Source organism: Euprymna scolopes, chromosome 7 (genome assembly GCF_053919585.1).
Source record: "Euprymna scolopes isolate OS-2025 chromosome 7, ASM5391958v1, whole genome shotgun sequence".
Taxonomy (NCBI): Eukaryota; Metazoa; Mollusca; class Cephalopoda; order Sepiida; family Sepiolidae; genus Euprymna; species Euprymna scolopes.
In genome coordinates, this window is record NC_136488.1 from 60,434,956 (window position 1) to 60,462,642 (window position 27,687).

General features: G+C 33.8%; 1 protein-coding gene across 3 annotated transcripts in view; it reads right to left on the minus strand.

The window, feature by feature from the left end:
- The window catches only part of LOC145279757 (DNA repair endonuclease XPF-like), a 73,357-nt gene that overhangs the window by 25,832 nt on the left and 19,838 nt on the right, over positions 1–27,687 (minus strand). For all 3 annotated transcript variants that reach the window (XM_080131062.1, XM_080131063.1, XM_080131064.1), the window contains exons 6-14: positions 21,240–21,392; positions 18,892–19,005; positions 15,635–15,783; positions 12,833–12,886; positions 10,228–10,297; positions 9,287–9,368; positions 7,689–7,846; positions 4,914–5,000; positions 1,520–1,630 (exon numbers count right to left, since the gene is read on the minus strand). In XM_080131062.1, coding sequence (XP_079987188.1) covers positions 1,520–1,630; positions 4,914–5,000; positions 7,689–7,846; positions 9,287–9,368; positions 10,228–10,297; positions 12,833–12,886; positions 15,635–15,783; positions 18,892–19,005; positions 21,240–21,392 — 978 coding nt within the window. The remainder of the gene's footprint in view (positions 1–1,519; positions 1,631–4,913; positions 5,001–7,688; positions 7,847–9,286; positions 9,369–10,227; positions 10,298–12,832; positions 12,887–15,634; positions 15,784–18,891; positions 19,006–21,239; positions 21,393–27,687) is intronic.

A 27,687-nucleotide genomic window follows, 5' to 3' on the forward strand; every position in this document is an offset into this window, starting at 1 on the left:
GAGAAGGAGACCTGGTAGTAGGGGTCTACGTTGGAAGATGGGGTTCTAGGTTTATTAGAGTTTTTTTTCTGGAGATAATTCATGTTGAGGTTTTGGGATTTGTGGAACAGGTCGGCATACTTGGTTAGAGCAGTACAGAGGGGGAAAGTAAGAGAGAAAAAGACAGGAAAATTTTTTTTTTTTGTAGCACATGAAAAGGTAAAGCCGTAACAATTACCCACTAGTATGGCATCGAGAGGCCCCACCAGAGACTACTGCATGGTCCAGAATCCATTCACCAAATGGCAATACAACAGTCCCAGTACTTTGCACCTGTTGATAGGACAGCCTCCTTAGTGGTTAATCCAAGGTTTGAGTCCCTGACTATCAGGCGGATAACGTCAGCCCATCATTTTTTAATCAAAGAAATTCAAAAGAATCGAAATCGAGAATTTTAAACAAAATCAGTAATTCTAGCTGAATCGTCCCATCACTATTATCAATAAAATATTTTAGAAGAAATTAGGTAAATTAATCAAAAACAATTCATTTGATTTTACCTACTCATTTATTGAATCTATTTTGAATTAATAAATAAATATTTAATAACTGTTATAAGCCTTTAATATTCTGTAGATATCAGGTATTAAGAAAGTAGCCATGTTTGTTTAGTCAATAATATAAACTAAAATGGCTGCTCAACCAATATTTACAGAAATTTAATGCTTATAACCTCTATTATATATTAAATTTTAGATCAATTAAGTTTCAAGGATCTCACAAAATAAGCAAAACAAAAAAGATGCCTTCAGTTCAACGCATGGAACATAAGAAAACCTGAGTTGTTTGTTATTTTATAAATTTAAAAAAAAAAAGGTGGGGGAGAGAGATATAGTAAATATTTATTTTTTTAATGTAAGCAGCAGGTTTTTTTTTAATAAAATTTTTTTTTTTTCCTTTGGAAAAGGAACAAGTACTTTACATTTTAATATTTATATTATCTTTTGCTAGGCATTTAAATTTTTAATTAAGACAAAATTAAATAAGGCATTGGTTTTTATGAGAAATTGTGCACCTTCTCCAAGTGATGTTTCCTCTAGTAACAGCACAAAGCTGGATATTCCATCAGACCAGATGAATTCTGGTCCTGGAATCCAGTAAAACTAAAAGACTACAAGAAAGATGCACTAAAACATATTTAAATGGTCGATTGGGGAGAGGGAAAGTATGTTCCTTCAGAGATAAAGGAGATTTTTAATGGAGTATTTGAATATCTATGTATCTCATATAGAGATCAAGTGTTAACTCCAGGAAGGAAAACTTCAACTGAAAAAAAATGAAACAAAAAGACAAAAACTGGAATTCATGGTTTTTCATCATGGTTTGATTTTTAATTTTTTTTTTCTTTATCATTTTTGACTGAGGATATACACTTGTAAAGAGACAAAAGTCTTTATTAAATTTATTTGGGCAGCATGTGATCAACAAGTTTAAAGAAAATAATTAAAATCTATTATACAAATCAAAGATCTATTTTTACCTGTTTGGAATCAGAAAAATCAACAGATCCCATTTGTGTTAAAGTTACTTCAGTAGATTTGCTTTCCTTTTCAGTTTTTTTCGCAAGTTTGCGCTTTTTTTTCTTGACAGGCTGTGAATGAAAACAAAGTAATTAGTGTTGGCAGAGAAAAAAATAAGAATGATTTTGAAAAATAAAATCAAACAACGTTAACAAATATTGTACAAATATATATAAGCTTTGAAGAAATTTATTCCACAGACAATCACCAAAGAAAAGATGCAATAACCAGTTAAATCCAAGAAAGAAACAGATGAATCAACACAAAAGAATAGCACACAAGTTTAAAGCAAGATGATTTCATTACAAACCCTTTCTCTATGACTTAAGCAGTTCAAGTGATATATTCCACAAAAGGAATATAATTGTTTGAAGCAGCTGAGTGAGTTTTGCTACAGTTTCAAGTAATTATCTTACTGAACTTGTGTTAATAGCCGAAACTGGTATTCCTAGCATGAGGCTAGTATACTTTTTAATATTCATCCCAAGTGGCTTCCCCAGTCAGTACTCATGTCTTAACCAGGCAATCATAATGTTGCAAGGAGGAAGGTTAGTTGTTTTTGTTTTACGGCATATCAACCCTTTTCAGGTTATTTAATGCCGAATCCAAAGATTTTGAAGAAAAATTTTTTAAGAGAATATATTTGTTGTTTTCAAGTCGGTTTCTATTTAACCCATAGTTGAAACCCTAACAGGTACTACCACTCCGGGTCAAATTGGACCTGGGAGCAATGGCAATTAAAGGGTGGCTCCACACTTCCCAAAGCCCGCAAGTTGGAGTCTCACCACTGGATATAGTTTAAGGTCATATCTAGGACCTTGCAAGGAGGAAGGATCCGGATGTACTCATATTTATTAATTAGAAAGATAGTACAGTAGTACATTAATAGAATAGTATAAATTCAGTTTTAGACTGCAAGACGCCAAATCTCTATCAGTAATAGTACAACAGTATATTAATGAACTCTCCTGTCGAATCTCAACATATGAGGTTCAAGCAACTAAAGATGATTTGTTTATAGTAGTGAAAACTTTATGTATGACTATTCACACTTTTTGGAACAACTGCTAACCTCAGTCGGTGCAAGTGATTGCCACAAGACCTCACGTTTTACATCAGAATTTTCCTTCCCCTAGATGCATGTCTAACTGGAGACTAAAGGTACATCTCTCCCAATGGTTTATGAATTGTACCCTTAGATACTAACCTGGAAATTTCCCCGTCGTGGTGCAATACATACAGCACCTATTTCCAAATAGTCACCCATTTGGTAGTGGCCAGTACATTAATAAAAGTAATGATATAGTTTGGCTTCAAGCAGACAAATGCCAAATCTCCACCAGTAATAGAAGTACAATAGAACATTAATAGAAGTAATAGTATATTTCAGCTTCAATCATAAATATCCAACAATCTTTGTTTAATCATCATTCAATGATATGCTTCATATGTGCCATTTGCATGGATTAATACTGAGCACTACCTAATGGTTGTTAAGTTTTGGACATGCGAGGGATAAAAAGTGATTTTAATAAGAACAAGGCAATTCTCCACATTTCAAATGACTCATTAGAATAGCTGCAGGGGCACTTTGATGATTGTTTCATCAGTAAGAAGTTTAATACTGAAGGAGCTTCACACTCACTGGACCATAACCCCTGCCACAGATTTTTATCTGTATGGTTATCTCAAATATAATGTCTAAAAACTTCAAGCTATTTCTGAACTGAAGAGGGTTATAATCAATAAACTCTGGGTATTGCATGATTTTTTAAATGTAACAAATAAGCTCTCAGTATTACTTGATCAATGTACATGATTTCTGGAATGTGACAAATAAACACTATTTCCCCTTCTCCTAAAACCCCAGACACTGAATTTTAGCGAAATAATATCACTTCTGAAAGATAGCTTTGCATTTTTTTCCCACATTTAAACATAAATACATTAAAAAAATTAATTGAACATTTTCCTTGGTTTTTGGAGCTATAAACAACTACAGGGTGGAACGATAAAATTGTCGCCTTAAAGTAAACGACACTACAGCTTTATTTAAAAACTTTTATTGAAAAAAATCAATTCAGGTAACTTGATTATGTAGAGTTGACATCCATTCAATGTAGCCACCTATAGTGTCACTTTCAGACACGATAGAAAACTCCTATTGCTCTTGGGATTTGTCCACAACTGGCCAACTAGTTTGCAACAAAAAAAGAAAGCCGGTTTTCATCAAACGGAAATAGAATCAGGTCATCTTTTCTAGGGCGACAATTTTATTGTTCCACTCTGTACCAAAAGCAAAGTGTATCAAGATTAATAATACATGCCCAAACCATTTGAGCTGCCATTACCTCATCCTGCCTTTGATCAATGTGATGCTATAGCACTTTCGGATGTTGTTATTGCAAATATGGTAAAGCAGTGTAATTCCCAAGTTCAGAGCACTTTGGTTTCCATAATGGCAAATAGTCACCAATCTATATAATACTCTGCTAGTTCCTTCCTTACTTAGTCCATACATTATGCTTGGAAGAAGGCTAAATATTATTTTTGAAGGCCAAACTGTTTAAAAAAACAAACAAAAAAAAGGCCAAATTTGCAAAATGCAGCTTTAAAAAGGCTCATCTGGCAACCCCGAACAAGAATATAAGAGTGACCTACTTTTCATATAGCCTCATTTTCAAATATCATTTTAATAATATATGATCGATGTTTTAATGGTGTGAGAAAAAAAAAACTCACAGTAATTTTGACACGCAGCAGTTCCTCAAAGAAAGAAGTCGGCGAAACGTTATGTAAAAAAAGAAATGTTCAAAAGAATCAGAGCAAAGAGAACAACTTGTCTGTCGAGAGGTGCTGGACTGAAGGAGTAAATTAAAGATTGTATCTTATAATATGATTTTATCATTTATATTGAACTATGTAACATAATATTACTTTCCAAGTATTTATTAATACTTATTAATTTATTTCATTTGGGAAAGTTCTATATTTAAAAAACATCAGCTTTATCAAAACATATTTGTTGATTCAATATATTTCTCATTCTGTGGTCCTACTAGTATACAATATTCACTTATATTAATGTGAAACACTTGAGTGAGGCTATCAAAATAGCTCCAGATTTGGAAGTCTATGGTAGACAAGGAAGAAGTCAATTTAAATTACCTGCTGTCGAGAAATTGCATAGCATGGCAGCTGCCAATAGTTTTTTTTCCTTGTGATAGAGTTTCTTGGTAATATGGAGTGAGATCTGCCATATACGATGGGGGCACATGAGTATGGATGATGCCCTCAATCTACATATTTATAAAAAAAAAATTGTTGATGATGATTAATATGCAAATGTCTTACCTCTGTTTCAAGATGTTTTTCACCTTTACCCACCAGATGTTTGTTGAATAAATTTGCTAAGACATTTTGTGCTCCTTCGCATAAAAACTGAAAATAAGAAAAAAAACAAAACATTTGTAGAATTAACATTATTATAAAATGATGTCTGGACTTGATATTATCCCTGCTATATTGTCCTCTTCAACAAATGCCTTACAGTCTTGCTTTTCTGATAACTGGAAAATTGCCTCTGCTGTACCAGTATTCAATAATTCTGGTGAAAGAATGGATCCACTAAATTAGTCTTCCCCCCGATCACCCCCTCCCATTTTTCAGCAAAATCTTTAAGTCATTATATCAATCAATCACTCATCAATGCCAAATTTCTTTCTGACCAACAGTATGGATTTAGACAAATCCATTCTACTGTGAATATTTTAACAGTCATTTCTGAAGATATATACTGTGTGCTGGATAAGAAAGGTGAAGCTAAAAAAAAAGAAGACCTTTAAATCTAATAGGTTCCACACTGTTGGCCAAGCTCTAATCTCTGTCCCATCACCACAATGTTGAATCCCTGTGCCCATTTTACAAGTGTTCTAATGGAATGTCCTTTGATGAATTCATAGTACTTGACCTCCCTCAACATACATATTCCTAACCAACCTGACAAAATCTCACCCCTTCACTGTTGAGGTCCCTTGACACCAGAAAGCCTTCTACTCTAATAGTTTTTTTCCCCTTAGACTGGTAGACTTTGGAATTCCCTCTCCGTTTCTTGCATCCCTGACTGTACTGACATGCAGAAGTTTAAATGTAATGTGAACAAACATCTTGTTACTCAATTCTGCACAAATCCCAGTTAGACATGATCCCAAATGATAGCCCCTTATGACCAAGTAGCAATACATGTTGTTTGAGGTGAAAAACAATAAAAAGAAAGTTTTAAAAAAAGTTTAAAAAAAAAAGAAAGAACTTATGAAACATCATTTATTGTGTTTTTTAAATAATAAAAGTAAATTATTTCAAATTTAGAGAGAAAAAAAAATGTGGGTGCTTGTTAAGAACTCTCCCACCTGGAAAAAACAAAAATATACTAAAAATCTGTATCACAAAATCCTAAATTTGTACTTTTTTTTTTTTTTATTATTATTCAATTTTCACCCCAAACAAGGCACAGTGCCACTTTGATGTGGGGGTCTACTATCAGGGACATAAGTTGCAAGGATATTATGAAGGGAGATGAATAGCAAGATGTCTGTTTACATTACACTTGAACTTCTGCATGTCAGTACAGTTGGGAAAGCAGAATCTCGGAACAGAGTTTCAAAGTCTAGCAGTTCTGGGGAAGAAACTATTGGAGTAGAAGACTTCCTTACACCTAGGGATCTCTACTGTGAAGGGCTGGCATTTAGCTGCTTGTCGGGTTTGTCAGGGGTATTCACGTCGATGGGTTACAAGTACTTGTAGTTTATCAGAGCATCCACCATTAAAATACTTATAGAACAGGCAGAGGGATACAACATTTCGTTGATGGGACAGAGGCTGAAGCTTAGATAACAGTTCAGGACCTATCAGGTTGGCGACTCTCTTTTGAACTCTGTCAAGGAGTGAGAGACAAGTAGCAGTTGCACCAACCCAAATGTGACAACAGTACTCCATACATGGGCGAATGGTGGCCTTATAGAGGTACAGGATACTTTTAGGCGTATAAGTAGCTTTCTAGCACGGTAGAGAGAGCCCACCTTCTTCACAGCATCCTTGGCAATGCTCTCAATGTATCTATTCCAATTTATGTTCCCTGTAAACGTTAGATTGAGGAGTTTAAAGGAAGTATTTTTCTGCTTACTATATAACCCTGCCTCTCCTTCTCCAGCTATACGTTAAATTATATTACTGCTCTTTTTAACCGTCTCTCTCCATTAATATAGAAAAAGAGGAGGAAGTTTAAAGGAAGCAGCGACAGAAGGAAAGTGAGTACCTTTGTTAATAAACAGAAAGAGTGACAGAAAAGAGAGTAATAGAAAGTATAAAAATTAAGAACAGGGGATGGTCAAAAAATAAACTTAGGAGATGAGTCTATGCGAGTTAATTGCAAATTACAAGTATTTAGAACAATCAAAAGTTTTTTATGTTTTTTTTTTCAAACAGAACTTAATTGGAGAATTGAAGAATATATTAGCATGTATTTTTTGTATTTAAAATATATAGGAAAATCTCAGGGGAAAAGAAACTTGCATGAGACTATCAAAATAGCCCCACATTTAGAAGTCCATGGTAGACGGGGAAAGTCAACTTAAATTGCCTGCTGCAGAGAAATTGCATAGCATGGCAGTTCCCTACAGTTGATCCTAGATAGAGTTTCTTGGTGATATGGAGTGAGATTTGTCATGTACAATAGAAGCCCATGAGCGTGACTGATGCACTCAATCTGCATGTTTATAAAAAAACAATTGTTGATGATGATTAAAATGCAAATGGCTTAGATTTAGTGTAAAAAAAAGTAAAAATTTATGCACGTTCCGTTGACAGCTAACAGAGACATCTAGCACTGTCTAAATGACAAATTAACTAAACATTTTATGCGACCAAAATAGGAATTAATTCTCTAAATATATCTTCCAGAAACTTTCCTCATGAATTCTCTCAACTTTAAGACTCACATTACATCCTATCTCTCTCTAGACAATGCATGCCTTGAACCCAAACTAGCCAGGTTTCAATTCCATACATTATCACATTGATTACACATACCTTATAGACTCTTCTCTCGGTCGACAACGGTAAAATACATACCTCTTTAAGTTGGTTACATGTTCTATCATCTTCGGCTACAATTAGAATTCGTCCAGTTCCAAATTCAGGATCAGGATTTTCATTTTCTTCCTTAATCTCAGCCAGGATCTCTGAAAGGGCCGTCCATTTTGGTGGCTCTTCAAGACAAGGCACAAGTTCTGAAATCACAAATTTATTAATTCAGTTATAACAACATAAATAACTACTTTGCATTTATCATTCTACAAATATATATATATATATATATATATATATATATATATATATATATATATATATATATATAAAATGATTGTATTACTGTCGTTTCTTCGATTTTCATTCAATGAAAATCCAGTGTTTATAACAGTGTTCAATAAGCAGAGCTGTATTTGTAATAAAAATACAATTATATCTAATAATCACCACAACAGATTAACTGGCTACTTTTTCAAAATAAAATAGGATTTCTCCTTTAAAAAAAAAAATTTAAAAAAAAAAGGAAAAGTTTAGAAAAAAAAAGTTTATATATCTATATTTGAAGCCAGTTGAGATTAATGATGGATTTCGAAAGAAATCACAGCTGAAACATGTATGCACAAAAAAATTTACCCCCACCACACACCGTGTAACCCGGATATAAGATACTTCTTCTCTGGTCCCAACAGCTCTCTTATATCTGGTGCTCTTGTATTCGGATTACACTGTACATAATTACAAGCTCTAATTTGGGACCAGAGAAAATCTCTCTTATATCTGTTTTCCTTATGTTCGGGTCTCTTATATCAGGGTTAAACTGTATATGGAAAAATGAAAAACTAAAAAATTCAGATTTACATTTAATTTTATCCAAAGTCATTAGACACCAATTAAGCAAGATTCCATGAATTACACTTTTTTTATTCAGACTCTTTAAGCCTAAGCTTTAAATTTAGACCTTGTCTAAAATCAAAATCATGTAATGAATTTGGATCAAAATTAGAATTCTAGGTGCAAATTTGAATATTACTATTTATTGATTTTGATCATAAGAGGATGAAATAGTGCAAAGCTGTTCTGTTCTGAGTGTTCCTTTGGGAAGGGGACAGGAAGTTATTCTTTGATTAAACAAGTCTTAACCTCCTCTATCTGCATCAAGAATCAGTTGAAGTATAGACAAATTTACATGAAAAGAGAAAGATAAAGTGGGAGAGAGGAAGAAAAAAAAGTTTTAAGTGAAAAATCCTTTTTTTCTAAAGTAAAAAAAAGTGAAATTCAGCCTTTTCTTAATTACAAAAAGCAATGGAATTCCACTAAAAATTGAAAAGATAATATTAAAAAAAAACATTCCTAAACTATTCCTAATCATAGCTCAAATCATTGTCTTTTGGTAACACTCTCTTTCTCGACCCCCCCCCCTCTCAATGACATTTTAAAGAGGTCACCTTGCAGTACACAAGGATGCATCTGGGAGAAATTTAAAAACTCCAGTTATTCACTTGTCATTCTTGTTGCATCATTAACATTTCACAGGAGTTTAACGCTGATCTACCAATATAAACCGATGAAAAGCACGAGTTGACAGTGGTTTCTCAAAATATCAAAAATTCACAAAAAAATAGAAAAAAAATATTCCTTACCAGTACTTTGTTTCTTTTGTTCACTATTTAGAGATTTTTTTGAAGATTTTTCAATCGTTTTATATATTCGCGATCTGGAATTCTAAAAAAAAAATCTTTTTAAATAAAAATAATTTAAAAAAAAAAAAAGAAAAAAAAGTTGTCTTTTTTTTCCAAAGAGTTAAAGAGATTTTATTCAAATGTTTAGGCTAAAGAAAAAAAGAAAAAAAAAAAAATCGTTTTTGTTTTTCAAAGGGTAATGAAACTTTGTCCAAATGTTTAGGCTAAAAAGCTAATAAATATGGTTAATTTTCATTTACCACAGGATTTCATTACATTTGTAAAGATTTTTCACCTTTTTATAGCCCGCAGTTTATAATACACTGTGGAAATTGACTTCTGAACCAATAGCATACAAGATAGCATTAACAAAGATTGAACGGTCATAATTCGGTGGTTAATTGTGTTAAAAATCATGGTTTATGTTTTGAAAAAATCTATATACCCCCATTAAAAATTTGGGTATTTTAACAAAAGCCAACAAAAGAAAAAAAAAAGGTGAAAAGAAAAAAAAAAAAAATATATATATATATATATATATATATATATATATATATATATATATATATACAACAAATAAATGTTACCAAAGGAAAGATAAGTTACTCATCTACCTACCTGATTCAGGATTTTGGCTCATCACATCCATCATGTTGAATTTAAAGCTTAACATTCGTCTGTATTATTTTGATTGTGCAAAATTTGATAATTATTTTATTCAAAATATAATTTGCTTTTATTTAAAAATTTTTTTATTATCCTTTAATATAATGTAATACTGATATTTTTACGTTAGAAAATATTTTTTTACTGATTTTAAAGGATTTCAAATTTATTCATTCAGCTACAACAATGTTTCTCTCCTCAAAATTGAATAAAATAATTCAAAATCAAAAGCTCACCACAATCAGACTGTCAGCAGAATCCAGGAAAAGCCAACCAGAGTTTGAAGTAAACGCTTTTTCACTCGATCTTTTTCACATGTAAAAAAAAAAAAAAAAATAATTAAAAGGAAAGCATTTGACCTTTGAGTTTTCATGGCATTCACTCAGGAGGAGTGGAGTTAGCTTTCCCCATAGAACACACAATGCCTTGACCACACATGATGGTCCGCAGTAGCCAAGATAATTATGAGCAGCCAGTTGTGGGACCATTGGCAAATACATTAGACGTCTGAACCAGAGGTAGGTTCGACATTGGCTTTAATGGTGTGTAACCACATCTTACGCTGGCCTCCCGAGTATCTTTGCTGTTCTTTCATGAGGGAAGAGAGACAAAAAAAAAAAATTTTTATCACACGTGACAGCATGGTCCCAAACAATTTCATCCACGTTACTCAACATGATCCTGAACACCTCCGTCAATTCGACACGACACTATCCCAAACAACTCCATCAATTCAAACCTGAACACCTCTGATGATTTGATACGATCCCGAACAACTCCATTGATTTGTACCCGAACACCTCTGTCAATTGAACACAGCACGACACGTTACCAGAACAACCTCAGCAGTTAATCTCCAAATGACTCTGGTATCTGCTTTTATAGCCCTTGGATGAACACATTTTCGCTGTAGGTAAACCTGACTAAGACATTGGTATACAATTTTTTAGCACTTTCACGCATGCTCGTCACATTTATTAACCTAACTATTGCTTCATGAATGAACTTTCCTGTGTTGCAGTATGCAGCATGGCCAAACCAACAGTCTCCTCTTTAAAAGCACTTGGTTAAAGAGTATGATCTTTCATCATGTCCAGATTTGTGTATTGGAGATAAAATAATGTTGGCAGATATGGATATTTTGGCGGAGGCAGTATAGATCAAACACTACCAACCTTTTGAGATCCACAGCTTTCATTGGTCAGGTCTTGCAGCCATAAAGAAGGCATGTTTGAACAAGTACCTGGTAAATCTAAATTTTCGTACCTATCGTGGTCTTGGGACAAAATCACAGACAAGGTTGTAGGCTACTGAAAACATGCCAGGCATTATTGATTTGATTTAGATGTTAATGTTGTACTCATGAGCCATGACGGCAAACATTGAGCCCTCGTATTTGAAGCAATCAACCTCTTTTAGAGTTTCTCCATGAGAAGAATCATACTTTTCTTGGAGGGTAGAAATCCTGCGTAGAGGATTTTTGTTTTTGTAGCATTTAGTTTCATACCGATTTTAGACGTGAAGTGGTGCGTTTTTTTTTTTCTCCAAGAATGGCTATGTCGTCAGTGTAATCAAGATCAGTCAGGATGAAGTTGTGGAAAACAGACGCAAGTGCATTGCAAGTGATCTGATCAATGGCATAATTGAACTCCTATAAGAAAAGTATTGTACAATAATTATAATACTGAACTAGAAAATATGAGAAAAATACTCATCCCAGGATGATTTATATATAAAAAAAACATTTTATATATGTATGGGCCAAATGGCTGAGCCAATTTTTTTACAATTTCATACAAATGTACTTTATGTGTCTGGGAGTCTTCTTAGATAGGTTTTGTATTGAAATGCCTCTGATGCATATTGAAAATTGATAATCAAAAAAACCTGATTAAAGAAAGAATAGTCTGATTTTGACCAAAGTTAACACCCTTATACAGCCCAACATCACAAGTGTATTTGAAACATTTAATCACCACCCAAGCAGAAAGGCCCAGCTTATAAAATTACTGATTTTGATGACAATAAAAGTATTGGAAGTGTGGAACATTCATTGATTATTATTGGGTCTATAGCTAGTAAGCAATAACTATAGCATTACTTTTAAATTTTAATTTCTTTTATTTTTTAACAGGTATGGTATGATTTTGGTGGCACCTTCACAAATGGTAAAATAATACATAAATAACTGTAGCTACGTTAATCAATCTGTTATCTAGAATACATATTCTATAAGTTTGATAGTTTAGAATTTTATCAACCACATATATATTATTGATGCTTATGCATATGCACCAATCTTTTAAGAAAACATATTTAATATAACTCAGAATTTGATGTAGATCAATTCTTTTCTGTAAATTGCAAGTATGTAAGTTATAAAAAAAAAATGGGGTGGGAGTAATGTTTATCAATAAAAAAAGGCTTTGTACTTTATTACCTTCTCACATAATTTGTTGTTTGTTTTGTTTAATCCATGGCATAAGATTATTCTCATTCTATCAGCCATAACCAGATAGAAGTGCTATGTTATTCTTAGTATCGCCTGTAGTGAGGATTGAAGCTTTCCGGCATCTGAGAATCTCAACAGTAAAAGGGTTAAGATTTTATTGCTTGTTTGGAGTGATTATTTTTCATACTTTTATACATTGCATCATGGTGCAGTTGCTGCATTCTACAACCCTAACTGCACAAAAGAGATGCTGTGTAAAGAAGACTGAAAAGAAATAGGAGACTGTTTTATACAAAAAGTTTGAGACAGAAATGATAGACAATACACAGTTGAAGCATTTGACCTGGTAGGCCTATAATATTCGGTACAGATTATAATGAATAAATTACCTGATAGAATTGACCAAACTGTAGAATGTAACAGCATCATATTGAGTAAGTTGGCTGCGGAAAGGAAAGAAAATTGAAATGAACAAAATTAACTTCTGTGTTGATGAAACTATCAGGCAATATCTTGTATGTTTCTTGCTTATAAACAACTTTAATACACATTGAATTATTTTTATTTACTATTAATGAAATATTTGTTAAAATCAAAATTAAATATAGGAAAACCAAAACAAATTTTTAAAATCACATTTAATAAAAGAAATTGTAAACACCAAACTTGCAGAGTTCGAAAGTACACAGTTTAACTTAGATCCATACAGTTCTAAAAATTACCACCCAGACTTGTATGGTTCCAAATATTAACACTTGCACCCATATCATTCCAAATATTAACACTTGGACCCATACCGTTCCAAATATTAACACTTGGACCCATACCGTTCCAAATATTAACACTTGGACCCATATCATTCCAAATATTAACACTTGGACCCATACCATTCCAAATATTAACACTTGGACCCATACCGTTCCAAATATTAACACTTGGACCCATACCGTTCCAAATATTAACACTTGGACCCATACCGTTCCAAATATTAACACTTGGACCCATATCATTCCAAATATTAACACTTGGACCCATATCATTCCAAATATTAACACTTGGACCCATACCATTCCAAATATTAACACTTGGACCCATACCATTCCAAATATTAACACTTGGACCCATACTGTTCCAAATATTAACACTTGGACCCATACCATTCCAAATATTAACACTTGTCCCATACGATTCTAAAAATTAACACTTAGATCCATACGATTCTAAAAATTAACACTTAGACCCATACGATTCCAAAAATTAACACTTAGATCCATACGATTCTAAAAATTAACACTTAGATCCATACGATTCTAAAAATTAACACTTAGACCCATACCATTTCAAAAATCAACACTTGACTTTAAATGCTTCTAATATTCAGATTGCCTGTTGATTCTTCTTAGATAAAAATATCCGACTAGGATTCTCACAAGTCTGACTTTGATTAATTTCACAACCTCTGACTCCACAACTCCGGTAAACACAACTATATTTTATAAACTATTTTTGTCAAAGCCCAGCAGTCAGCAAAATGTCTCCACCCTGAGACAACGCCAAATAAATACAGCTTTTATTCAATAATATGCTCCATTATTTTGAATGAGTAGATTTAACCTGTTATTTTTAGATCAATTCCTATAAACTCGTTGATCATTCCAGAGCTGATTAAATTATCTTAGATTATGGAAGTTAGATTTCATACTAATGATTTAATAAGTACCAACTAAAATTATAGATTTGTGACCTCAAGTGAAATCTGTAGTAACATTTAGTTGTGTTAAAAGCATTATTTTATATGTGCTGTTACATTACATAAGGAAGAGGAACTTTCTGATAGAAATTTATCCAACGTGTAAAGAAAGTTACGTAATAGCAGGAATTTGTTGTGGCGAAGATACCATACAGATTCTTATCCTTGGGAGTCTGATGCTGAAGTAAATGAACATCTTTTCTTTTTTAAATCTAAATAAATCAAGAAGAAATTAAGATGTAGCCCAGAAGCAAATAATGGTGTTGATTGCTGTTCTTTTTAATTGCTTTCATTATTACAATCACAAGGGGGGGGGAGGCTACAATGACTACTACTTCTACAAAAAGATACAATGAACGATTCAGCAGACTACTTACATATCAACAATTCTGTTTCTGTCCATGAGTCAACACAGTTATTTATAATGGTACAAAGAGTTAGCTGATCAAAACATTGCAAACTGGACAAGTGATTGTCTTGCTGTTGTAAACTCATAAATATTACATTTTGGGGTGGCCTTCAAGATATATATCTCTCCCTCCCATGGCGGGATGATGGGACACAAGGGTCAGAAAATGGGATTAAACAGCGATTTCCCTAGCAGAAAAGCACTTTGACCTGCAAAAAATGCAGCCCAGTCAACATTCTCTAGTAGGAGTGCCTCAGGTGATTAGCAATAAATTAACTCTTTCTCACAAAAGCTAAGCCTGGGAGGGTGGACCTCCAAGAACTCCATAGGACCAGAGGCATACTTTAGTCAACAGGAGACAAATCATCTCAACAATGACCTAGACTCTGTTGGTTTTGGTGTCGAGGGAAAAAAACCATGGCTGAAGGCTTAAAACATCTCACCTTTCCCAGATGAGCGAGATCAGAATAAGCTTACACGCGAAAAAAGTGACATGCATAGGAATGCATACATAGAAAACTCAAACTGGACAGGAACGAACCATGTGACTAAAGAGCAAGCTGCAAGTTTGTTTTTTTTTTAACTGGGATTTGGGAAGAATTCATTCAGAAACAAATCAAAATAGATGTATGAAAATATTGTCTGAAAAATCACCAGCAGGTTAAGGCTCTTTCTCTTTACCTGAATCATGTATTTAAAATATTCACCCACTATCTCATACATTTTAACTGAGAGATCTTTTTAAGATTCTGACTGTTCCTTGAAGTACAGTTGTTTGAATCTCTCTTGCACTTGGTTCACTAGGTATGGTTAGGCACAAATTTGCTTGTGTTGATTATTTGTAATTAACAAGAAATCAGTTAGAGAAAATAAAGAATCATAACCAGACACGTTCTACATCCAGCTGAGCGTAACGGACAAGCCCCAAAAATTCTTCAGATAAATTAAATCTAATCAACATACATTTTAAATGTGTCATTTCTTTCGATGCCAAGAATATTTGGATTTTAGCAACTCAGTTTATTGACTTACCATGAAATTGTGCGTAAAGTTTTCAAGTCGGATACAAGTTCCTTAGTTTTGCTGTTTAGCTGATTCCATATTGGGTCAAGCTGCTGTCGTACAATCAGATCAAACGATCTTCCAATTGTATTCTCAACAGATACTTCATCGAGGTCAAGCTAGAAAAAGAAATAAGAAAATAGTAAGAATCATCTTGAAAGCATTTATTAAAATTTTGGACGATCAAGCAACAGTTGTTCATGTGGCATTGGCTGATGAATTAAACTATTACAGAAAAAAGGACAGAGAAAATTGCAGGATTAAGGATTTTAATGGATTCTTCACCATCTTTACAGAATTATTCCATTTTTAACTTGTAACAATGTTTTCACTCTCAAATTCTCAGCATGTTACACTTGTTTTTAACTGTAGTTGCTCTTGCCTTCTACTGTTGTTGCACTCCACCTTTTCAGCAGGTGAGTCTCTTAGCATGAAAATAATAAGCATATACTCCCGCTCCTACAGCTCTTACAAATAACTGCCAGACAGAATGAACACTTTTAAATGTGTAAGTACAAGCATTTATCATCGACCATAATCATCAATGCTATCAGCAGTGAAGGTGTAGTCATAACAGCAAGTATAAAAGATGAAGATAAACATCTTAAATGTACGAGTTATTCAATTATGCAAAGGGTGTTCCAAAAGTTATGCCTCATATTTTTTATTCTACCCAAATTGATCAATGCATTCATAACCTGAAAGTTTGATCTCTCTGTTGGATCAAAGAGGATTGCAAAGTGCAAAACTTATGCATTCATGATCTGAAAGTTTGATCTGTCTGTTGCAGAAATTGATAGTGTGAGACTAAGAAAACAATGTGTGTCAGAAGCAGAGACACGTCATTGAATTCCAGGCAAAAGTGCATTGAGAATGTTGGTGACTATGTAGAAAAATAAATTCTGAAATGCAAAAAAATCGCTCGTTTTAATGGTACCGGTCCCATTTTTGTAAATCCTCAACTTTTTGAGGTTAAAAAAATATATAGGAGGCTTTACTTTTGGAATGACTATTATAGGACAAAGCATGGTCCAGACGCCCATGCACAGCCATTGTTTATTGCTGGCAAATGTGCATTAAGAATGGTAGTGACTATGTAGAAAAATAAATTCTGGAGCACAAAACGTCACTAGGCTTTACTTGTGGAATAACCCTCGTCAGTTCACCATTTGCAGCATGCATCAAAATGTGTATTTTATTCAGTCAACTCATTTGCATGAGAGGGTAGCGTTGGGTTAGAGGAATAAATGTGAAATGTTCATTTTTGTCTCTTGACTTTGATATTTTGATTGTAAGAGTACTTTATTCTAACACAATTGTGGTTAGTCAATTTGAATATCCCTCTTCATCCCTCAGATTGAATGCATAGTGAATGATCTGTGACCCAAACGAATTAGTGAAACCCTTGATCAAACAGATAATGACAGAAATGCCATACATGTCACAGAAAGACTTAGCTGCATGCTATACAAGCTAGTAGCGGGAATTTTATCATGACATCCAATAAAGGTTATCCCATTGCACAACAAGAAGGAAAAAAAAAACGAAAGAATACCACGATAAACTTCTTTTTTTTTTAATACATGGGAAGGTAAATAGGGAAAGAAAGATATAGTCAGTTTTATGTTCACCAATAAAAGTGTCTGCCAAATTAGTCCCTCTGGCGGTTCTCAAAGAACTCCATTAACAATATTGTAAGGGATAGTAGGGGTAAGAATATAGGTATAGTCACGGCTTACTGCATGTCAAAAAACTTAAATAAAACACGTCAACACTTCATCTTTTTAAAACAGGGTGTATGTAAATTACCTCCCTTGTGCCATTAACTTAAATGTTCTCATTCGAGAAAATTTCAATTTCTGTAATCCAAGAAAATAATCCAAATATTCTGTGGTGTAATGTATTTCTATAAAGATTTCTTGGTTCCTTTTGACATGAATTCTAACGCCTCACTGGAGTTAGTATTCATTTTTTTTTTTTTACAAGACCAATTCTAGGCCTTAAAATAGTTCTTTCTTCCTTGGTGAAAAGATTGTAATTTCGTTTACGACTCTGATTTTTTAAACAGTCTTTTCTGACTGATTCTGTGTCGTCTTCCTTGACGAATCCCGATTGAAGAAAAAGAAACGAAACCACTGGTGTCTCTTGTTTAAACTTGCAATTTTTAACGTCTTTTCTCTGGTCGCCAGATACCAAGCCGACTTCTCTTTCTCTTGTTCAAACTTGCGATTTCTAACGTCTTTTCTCTTGACGTGGGATAGTAAGCCGACTTCTTTTTCCGTGTTCAAAACTTCCAATAAAATGACGCACACATCTTTTATCAATCGAAAGGCACGCATTCAACACGTGATATAACAAGCAGTAGCAGCACAAGATACACCAAGAAAGAGGGGGAAGAGGTAAAGAAGGAGAGGGAGAGAGAAGGAAAGACAGAAGGTGGAAAATAAACTTTCTACACTAGAAGATGCATGTTTAGCTGTTAGAAAATTTCATCAAGCACACTTCACTCTAATCCTGCTGAGTTAAACAGAGCTAAAGAAAAAAAATAACTTGTAATGATTTTATATAATGAGTATATTTATTTATTTTTATTATATAGTGTATATTTATTTTTTATTATATAGTGTATATTTATTTATTTTTATTATATAGTATATATTTATTTATTTTTTATTATATAGTGTATATTTATTTTTTATTATATAGTGTATATTTATTTATTTTTATTATATAGTATATATTTATTTATTTTTTATTATATAGTGTATATTTATTTTTTATTATATAGTGTATATTTATTTATTTTTTATTATATACAGTATAATTATTTTTTATTATATAGAGTATATTTATTTATTTTTATTATATAGTGTATATTTAGGCAGCAAGTTTTCATTTAAACATGTTATTGAAAAACATGGAAAGTTTCTGTTTAACGACTTTTGGATTTTTTTCCAATTAACGTATTAATCTTTTTATAGTATTATCAAATGTTTGTACGGAGGATCCATGTTAGATGTTGCATTGCTTCTGCTAACACTTTCTACGGAAACCTCAGTCGTTGGACATGCCTTAAACACATGACCATTGCCCATATCTCCCCAAATGTACTTTTCTATAAATAGATTTGATTTTCATTTAAAAAAACACCTAAAATACGTCTTCTGCCACCAAACAAACAATAAAAAAAAGATGAACATCTTGTTTAAAAACGAGCCTTTACTTACGACAGATGTGCATCGTTTTAATTCCATAATGCAAGCATTGATCAAGTCAAGGAGGGCTGTCTGACATGAAGACATGGCGGGTGACATCTGTACATGCATTTCAATTACTTCAACCTAATAAGAAAAGAACAGAGGAAAAATATTAATATTTGGAAAAAAGTTTTTCTGTTTGACTCTAAAAATAAAACATTGCTTCGTTTCTACTCTGCAAAATGGGTATTGAACACTGATGTTAGGTACTCCTGCATGAATTTCTTGTGCAAACTTGAGTAAATTGTTATTGTAATATTACGATAAAAATATCATTTAAGTTTCATTTGTTTCACTTCTGCTTGTCTCTTGCATAATCAAATGAATTTATTAGAAACCAATTTTAATTTTTTTATGAAAATTTTGAATGACAAGCATAAAAGTTCAGGACAATATTCCGTCAGGGTACATATTCTCAATAAACATTATTATTATTATTTTTTTTTTTTTTTTGTAATTCCATAAAGTCACAATTAACCCATGCATGGAATATTGTTGCTACATCTGGGCAAATGCATCTACCATTAATCTCTCACTCATAGTCCAAAAGAAACTCTCCAATCTAATACCCCCTGCCCCACACTATCAACCAGCTGCAAACCTCTGTCCTATCGATGTAAAATTACACTTTTTTTTACAAGTATTTTAATGGAATGTGCTCTGAAGAACTTGTGCCCCTCACAATACATATCCCCAATTAATCCGACAAGCAGCAAAATCCCATCTCTTCACTGTTGAGGTCCGTAGATGCTGGAAAGCCTTTTAGTTCAAAAGTTTCTTCCCTCAGATTGCTAGATTCTGAAATTCTGTCTTTGTTTCATGCTTCCCTGACTGTACTAACCTGCAAAAGTTTAAATGTAAACAGACATCTTGTTGCTCAACTCCCTACAGTTCCCTATAGACATGATCTGAAATAGTAGCACCTTCTGTCCAAGTGGCAATCTGCCTCATTTAGGTTGAGAAAAAAAAACTATGGTTTCTCGGTGAACTGTTATTGCCTTTTGGTCTATTCTGACCGAGTGAAAGTCACCAATGAAAAGTTTAATTGATGAAAAATACCTGTTTCATTTGCCATCTTTAATATTGTTTGCCAATAGCCACCTAATTTCTATTAATCATGCCTAACTTACTCATATGCGATGCATGTCACCACATGAATTCTTACAGCTGTTGATGAAAAAGAATTTCTATCCATCCTTCATTTTCCACATTGCCCATTGATGTCCTCACAAAATGTGCTGTGAAATGCAAGCCTTATTTGCCATAAGAACATATTTTACTATTAATATTTACTTGTTTTGAAATGGCATTCTATCAAGACATTTTATTTTAAATCACATTAATCAAGCTGTTTTTTTTAATCACATTAATCAAGCTGTTTTTTTTAATCACATTAATCAAGCTGTTTTTTATATCACATACAATCAAGCCATTTTTTTTAATTGCATACAATCATGCTGCTTTTGAAATCATTTACGTTCAAGCCATTTTTTTTTAAATCACATATGATCAAGCTATTTTTTTAAATCACATATGATCAACCCCTCTTTTAAATCATAGGATCAAGCCATCATTTTTTAAATCACATACGATCAAGCCATCTTTTTTTTAAATCAAATGCGATCAAGCCATCTATTTTTAAAATCACATGATCAAGCCATCTTTTTTTAAAATCACATATGATCAAGCCATCTTTTTTTAAAATCACATACGATCAAGCCCTCTTTTTTTAAATCGCATACAATCAAGCTATCTTTTTTTTTTTTAAATCACATACAATCAAGCCATCTTTTTTTTTTTTAAATCGCATGCGATCAAGCCATTTTTTTAAAAATCGCATATGATCAAGCTGTTTTTCTTTTAATCATATACAATGAAACCGTTTCTTTAAAATCACATACGATCAAGCAGTTTTTGTTTTAAATTTCATACAATCAAGCTGCTTTTTTAAAATCACATAGGATTAAGCGATATTTTTTTAAAAATCGCATACGATCAAGCCACTTTTTGAAATGATATAGGATCAAGCTGTTTTTTGAAATGACGAATCAATGAAGCTACTTTCATTGTAGATGTTGCCAGCTTACATAGAGCCCCTTTCTGTGAGTATCTGACTAATACAAACAAAACATAATTAAACACATTACAACTATATAGACAAATAAGTTCTGGAGGACAAAAGGTCGCTTATTTTTTAATGATACCACTCTCGTATTTATAGCTATTCAACTTTGAGTTAAAATAAAGGAAAAAAAAAAAAGCAATAGAAGGCTTTACTTTTGGAATGACCTTCGTGAAAGAAAAATTAATTTATTTACCTTATGGCGATCCAAACATTCAGCAACATTCACATGAAAGCGTGGCCAGAGAAAGAGCTTTCGGATAAAGAGATTCTTCATCACTTTTTCAACGTGAGCAAATCCGGATGTAAAAGAGGAAGGGCTTTCAGAAAATGATTTGATGAATCCGGTCTACAAAAAAAAGATAAGAAAAATTCCATAATAAAATTATTATTTTGTTAACATCCACGAGAAAAATTTTACTAAATTACTAACTACATGTCACGTGAGCCTTCTTGCAGACTCAGACTTTTTCAGCAAAAAGAACAGCGTCGTTTGGATGGATATTACACGTCTTTTGAGAAGAGTATTCAATATCTCATGGTGAAACCACACAACTCTAGAAATGATATATAGAGACTTACTGAGAGTATTAACCTCAGTTTGTAAAAGACGTGTTTAGTTTTCTCGGCATTGCGCACGTGCCACAGATGAACTTGTTTCATCATTTGTACTGTGGAGGCACCCATCATCTTACAATCAATCACGAAAGTGAACTTTTCCAGATAAGATACAAGATACATTTATCTCATAGGAAGATCTTTTGGGTGCTATGACAGATAGGGAATACTGAAAGAGTGTAGTGAGTTCAATCTTGACTGAGGCCGCAAAATGATGATGATGAGACTTCTTGCAGACGATGTCATTTTCTGACACATTAAAAAAATAATGTCTTAATTGTTTATTTTGAAATTAAAATTTTTTGAAGGAAATTATATTCAATTTCTTAAAAACATTTTATTAATACTAAAAAGTCCAGAATCATAAGAAATACAAAAAAATATGCAGGCTATCAGATTTAATATTTATTTTTAATCAAATTATGGTATCTATCCAGAATATAACCAACTTTCAGGTAACTTTGTGTCGGCATCTGCGGAAGATTCCAACGTGATTAGTTAATCAGCTATCAGCAGATAACAAGTTTCAATGAAATTGTGAAATTTATGTGAACTAGAAACAAAATATTTAAAATCAAAAATAAATTACATCATGCCATGTGAACATATTCAATCTCCCAAATGAATTCATAATTTTCTCTCTAAAAAAAAAAAAAAGTAGGACTACATCATCGTGAAAACTGAAAGAAAGACACTTATGAACAAGTTTGCATGGCAATGCATGAATACATGTTAAGTTTTGAGACATTGTGTTGAACAAAGATAGCGGCGTAGTTCAGATCAGTAACCAAGATGGCAGCCAAGAATCAAATGCAGTCTGTGGCGTAGTTAACCTGTTAAGTTCTGAGATATTGTGTTGAACAAAGATGGCGGCGTAGTTCAGATCAGTAACCAAGATGGCAGCCAAGAATCAAATGCGGTCTGTGGCGTAGTTAACGGCGAACTGATTGAATCCAAAATTCGACAACTTTTATAATAATTTTGAAACGTTTTCATTGGTTGCTTTGCACAGCCGTTGCTTATAAAAACGGAATTCCAGAGTCTAGCGGTTCTGGGAAAGAAACTACTGGAGTAGAAAGATCTTTTACATCTAGGGATCTCTACTGTGTAGGGGTGGGATTTAGCTGCCTGTCGGGTTTGTCGAGGGTGTCTACGTCATGGGGGCACAAGTGTCTGCAGGTCGTCAGCATTCACCATTAAAATACTTGTAGAACAGGCAGAGGGATGCAACGTTTCATCGATGGGACAGAGGCTGAAGCTTAGATGCCAATTCAGGGCCTATCAGATTGGCGACTCTCTTTTGAACCTTGTCTAGGAGCGAGAGACTAGCAGCAGATGCACCAGCCCAAATGTGACAACAATACTCGATACATGGGCGAATGGTGGCCTTATAGAGGTACAGGATACTTTCAGGTGTCAGTAGTTTTCTAGCACAATAGAGAGAGCCTACCTTCTTCGCAGCGGCCCTGGCAATGCTTTCAATATAATTGTTCCAACTCATGTTTCCTGTGAACGTTAGGCCAAGCAGTTTGAGAGATGTACTCTCAGACAGGGAGTCACTGGCCATTGCTATTGGTGGCAGAGAAGGTTTCTTGTAATTATTGAAGGAAACCAGTTTAGTCTTTGCAGCATTGAATGTGACCATCCATTTATATCCCCATTCCACTACCGATTGGAGGTCATCCTCTAGTGTTTTTGCCATTTCTTTAGTTATGTGTTCATTTGTTTTCCTGTCATGGCTGTTATAGAGCGTCGTGTCATCAGCATATATACCATTCTCAGAGGCAGTTTTGTCGGGGAGGTCATTAATATTAGGGACAATAGAGGTCCAAGGATAGACCCCTGAGGCACTTCCGCATATATATCACACTGTTTAGATGTACGACCGTCAAGGACAACCTGGATTTTTATCTTATCTAAGAAGGATTTAATTATGTTAAGTATTCTACCATTGTTCCTTGGTTCCTTTTAGGTAACGAAGGATTTGTTTTGCATGAGTAAGGTCTTTAATCGTCGGTTTCGATAAGTTTTGAGATAGCTTTGTTACAGTGTAACATATGTCAGGCCTTGTTGCGGTCATCAAGTAGATGAGGCTCTCTACCATTTCCCTGTACATTTGATTATCTATGGATTTTGTTTCGGTCCCTATATTTTTATTTATGTCCATTTCGACGGGAGCTGAACGTGGCTTACAATCTTGCATTCCGAACTTGAGCAGAATTTTTTCAATGTATCATGATTGGTTCAGTTATAGTTTCATTTTCACAGGTAAATTTTATACCGAGAAACAATGACAGTCCTCCAAGATCGGCCATTTTAAATTTTTTATTTAATTCATTTTTAACATCTTTTAAAGTGTTGTCACAGTTTGAGGCGAGTAATATATCGTCAACCCAAAAAACCAAAATCAACAATTTATTACCTACATTTTTGGTATACATGCACGCGTCTACGGGACATTGTTTGAATTCCTGTTCTATTAAATAATTATGGAGTGTTAAATTCCAATTGTGTGCACTTTGTTTTAGTCCATATAACGATTTATTTAATTTCTTCACCCAATTTTTTTTTTTCATTTTAAATCCCTCTGGAGGGTAAATGTAGATTTCACAGTCAATCGGAGCATTTAAATAAGCATTTTTTACATTCCATTTAATGTATTTTTAAATTGTATTGAGCGGCAAGTTGTAATAAAATTCTAATTGTCGTTAAATTTGTCGTTGGTGAAAATGTTGCAAAATATTCCACTCCAGAAATTTGTGAAAAACCTTTTGCCACAAATCTTGCTTAAAAAGTTTCACTGCCAGAAGCTGTGATTTTTTTGGAAAAAACCCAGTGTGAAGAAATTATATTTTTATCTGTTGGTTTTGCCAATATTTCGTATGTGTTATTTTCAGATAAAGCTTTCAATTCGGATACCATACCTTGTTCCCATTCTTGGTGATTTTCTGAATTAATCGCCCCATTAAAACTTTCCGGTGCGCTGTTCAACGAATAACAGTAATCCACGGCGTAATGTTGTATCTTTTAAATTTGTAAGAAGTTGGGCCTTTTTCGCTCCCTTATAGGGTATTGACGTGTCTGGTTAATATTTTTGTCAGAAGTTCTACTGTAATTGTCGTCGTTATTTATATTTTCATTGTGATCAATTAAGATGCTACGTAATATTTCACGTTTTTCATTCACTGGATTGCCATTTTTAAAATTTAATCTATCATTGAATTTTACACATCTAATCCTTTTTATGGCATTTTGAGCTGCAAAGTAGATTAAGTATGCCGGACTATTTTTATCGTAACCTACGAAAGTACCTTTTTTGCTTTTAGTATTTAGTTTACTAGTGTTTTCTATAAATGCAAAACAATCAGAACCAAATAGATGCATTCTGTTCATCTTAGGTTTTACACCGCAAAACGCTTCATACGGTGTTTTTCCTAGCCTCTTATTGAACGATCTATTTCTGATATATGCTGCTGCCATTAAAGCTTATGTCCATAAACTATGCGCTAATTTCGATTCGATAAGTAGGCATCTTGTCATCTCAAAAAGGGTTTGCCATGCCCTTTCAGCGGTGCCATTTTGGAAGGGGGAATACGGCGCTGATTTCTTGTGTTTAATACAGTGGTTAATTAATAGAAGTTCAAAGTCTTTACTAGTAAATTCAGTCCCATTGTCTGATTGAATACATTTTACTGAACCGTACGGGGCAACATCAGATAAATATTTCTTAGTGGTGAGGATAGTGTCGGATTTGTTTTTTAGAAAATAAACCGTAATTAAACCAGAAAAATCATCAATAAAGTTCAAAACGTACCTTAGATTATTTCTCCCCATCGGGCTGATCGGACCTGCTAAGTCACAATACAAGTGAGAGAATTTTCATAGCTTTTTTGTCTGGCATTTAGCTTATATATTTTGTCATTTTCCCCTGTGCACAAACATCACAATTTGGGAGATCGTGTGAAGGTATTATTTTCATGCATTCGACTACATTTGGTAATTTTTTAATATCAGCTGTATTGCAGTGTCCTAGAATTTTATGCCATTTTTCCAAGTCGTGACAGGCAGTTTTTGAGGGAACCATACTTTTTAAATAATATAGTCGGCCATTTTCTTTAATGTCAAATACAATTCCATTGGGGTATATCAATTTTGATGTATTTTGGCCAAATTGTATATTCGCGTCTTGTTTAATTGCAGCCTGCACGGAAAATATATCTTGCGTAAATGTAGGTATGAACAGAGCATTTTTTGGAATACAGTTACAGATTTCGCCTTTATTATTTTTAGGGATATTTTAGCATCGCCTCTTTTCAAGACTATATCATTTATTTGACTACCGTCGGCAAGTTCGACAAAATGACTTTGAGGATTAAAGTTTGAATCAAAATTAATAAAATCAGATTCCTTGGTGATAACGTGCGCTGTAGCACCACAATCTACAAGGAGATTTTTACCATTTGTGGTATTGTCAAAGTTACATGTGAATAGAAATGTATGTTCTTCCTCAAAGTTCTCAACGTTTTTTACGGAGTCCATTTTAGAGCGTTTATATCGACATTGGAAACTTTTGTGGTTGGGTTGTCCACAATTATAGCAGATAATTTTATTCTTTTTCTTGGGAAAATTATTTTTGGATACGTTGCAGTAAGGTGTATCATTTGGTGGTGTCAGCTTTCGAAAAGCATTTTTGAACTTCATAATATTGCTGGAGTTATTATTGTCCACAAGCATACGATTAGTCTCTTCACCACTTTAAATTCGCTGAAATTTATGGGTTTGTCTTTCTGAGTCATAACAGTTGCAAATGGTTTAAAATCGGCTGGAAATCCTTTGAGGGTCATTGATATCAACAAGCTATCGCTTATTATTTCACCTGAGAGTTTTAAGGCATTGGTGGTTGTTTCTGCCCTTATAAAGTAGTTGGTAATCGTTTCATCCTAGTTACGTTTCAGAGACGTTAGTTCTGTATATAGGGATATTATTTTTGGTTTTCCTTTTGATAAATAATGTTCTCTTAATATGTTCAATGCTTTCCGTCTGTCATCCAATGCGTCTCTTATAATCAGGGACAGACTTCTATCGTCTAAACATTGAATCAGTTCTGCAAAAACAGTCACATTCTTTTCAAGAAATTCGGGCTCGTTTGGATACTCTGTTGGAGATTGTATGACTTTGTGTAGTTTTCAAATCTTTAGATATCCCAGATTTTACCTGCCACAATTCGAATTTAGATTCCAATCCGTCAAAGAAAAGATGGTGGCGGGGCGCATAACCTGTTAAGTTTTGAGACATTGTGTTGAACAAAGATGGCAGCGTAGTTCAGATCAGTAACCAAGATGGCGGCCAAGAATCAAATGCGGTCCATGGCGTAGTTAACGGCGAACTGATTGAATCCAAAATTTGACAATTTTTTTTTTTTTTTTTTTTTTTATTAAATTTTCACCCCAAACAAGGCACATTGCCACTTTGGTGTAGGGGGCTACTATCAAGGGAAACATCTACTGGGGTACTATGTAGGGATTAGGGCAACGAGATGTTGGTTCACGTTGCACTTGAACTTATGCATGTCAGTACAGTTGGGGAAGCAGTGACCCGGAATGGAATTCCAAAGTCTAGCAGTTCTGGGGAAGAAACTACTGGAGTAGAAGGATCTTTTACATCTAGGGATCTCTACAGTGTGGGGGTGGGATTTTGCAGCTTGTCGGGTCTGTCGAGGGTGTTCACGTCGTGGGGGCACAAGTGCTTGCAGTTCTTCAGAGCATTCACCATTATAATACTTGTAGAACAGGCAGAGGGATGCAACGTTTCGATGATGGGACAGAGGCTGAAGTTTTGATGCCAGTTTAAGGCCTATCAGATTTGCGACTCTCTTTTGAACCCTGTCAAGGAGCGAGAGACTAGTAGCCGATGCACCGGCCCAAATATGACAGCAATACTCGATACATGGGCGAATAGTGGCCTTATAGAGGTACAGGATACTTTCGGGTGTTAAAAGTTTTCTAGCACGGTAGAGAGAGCCCACC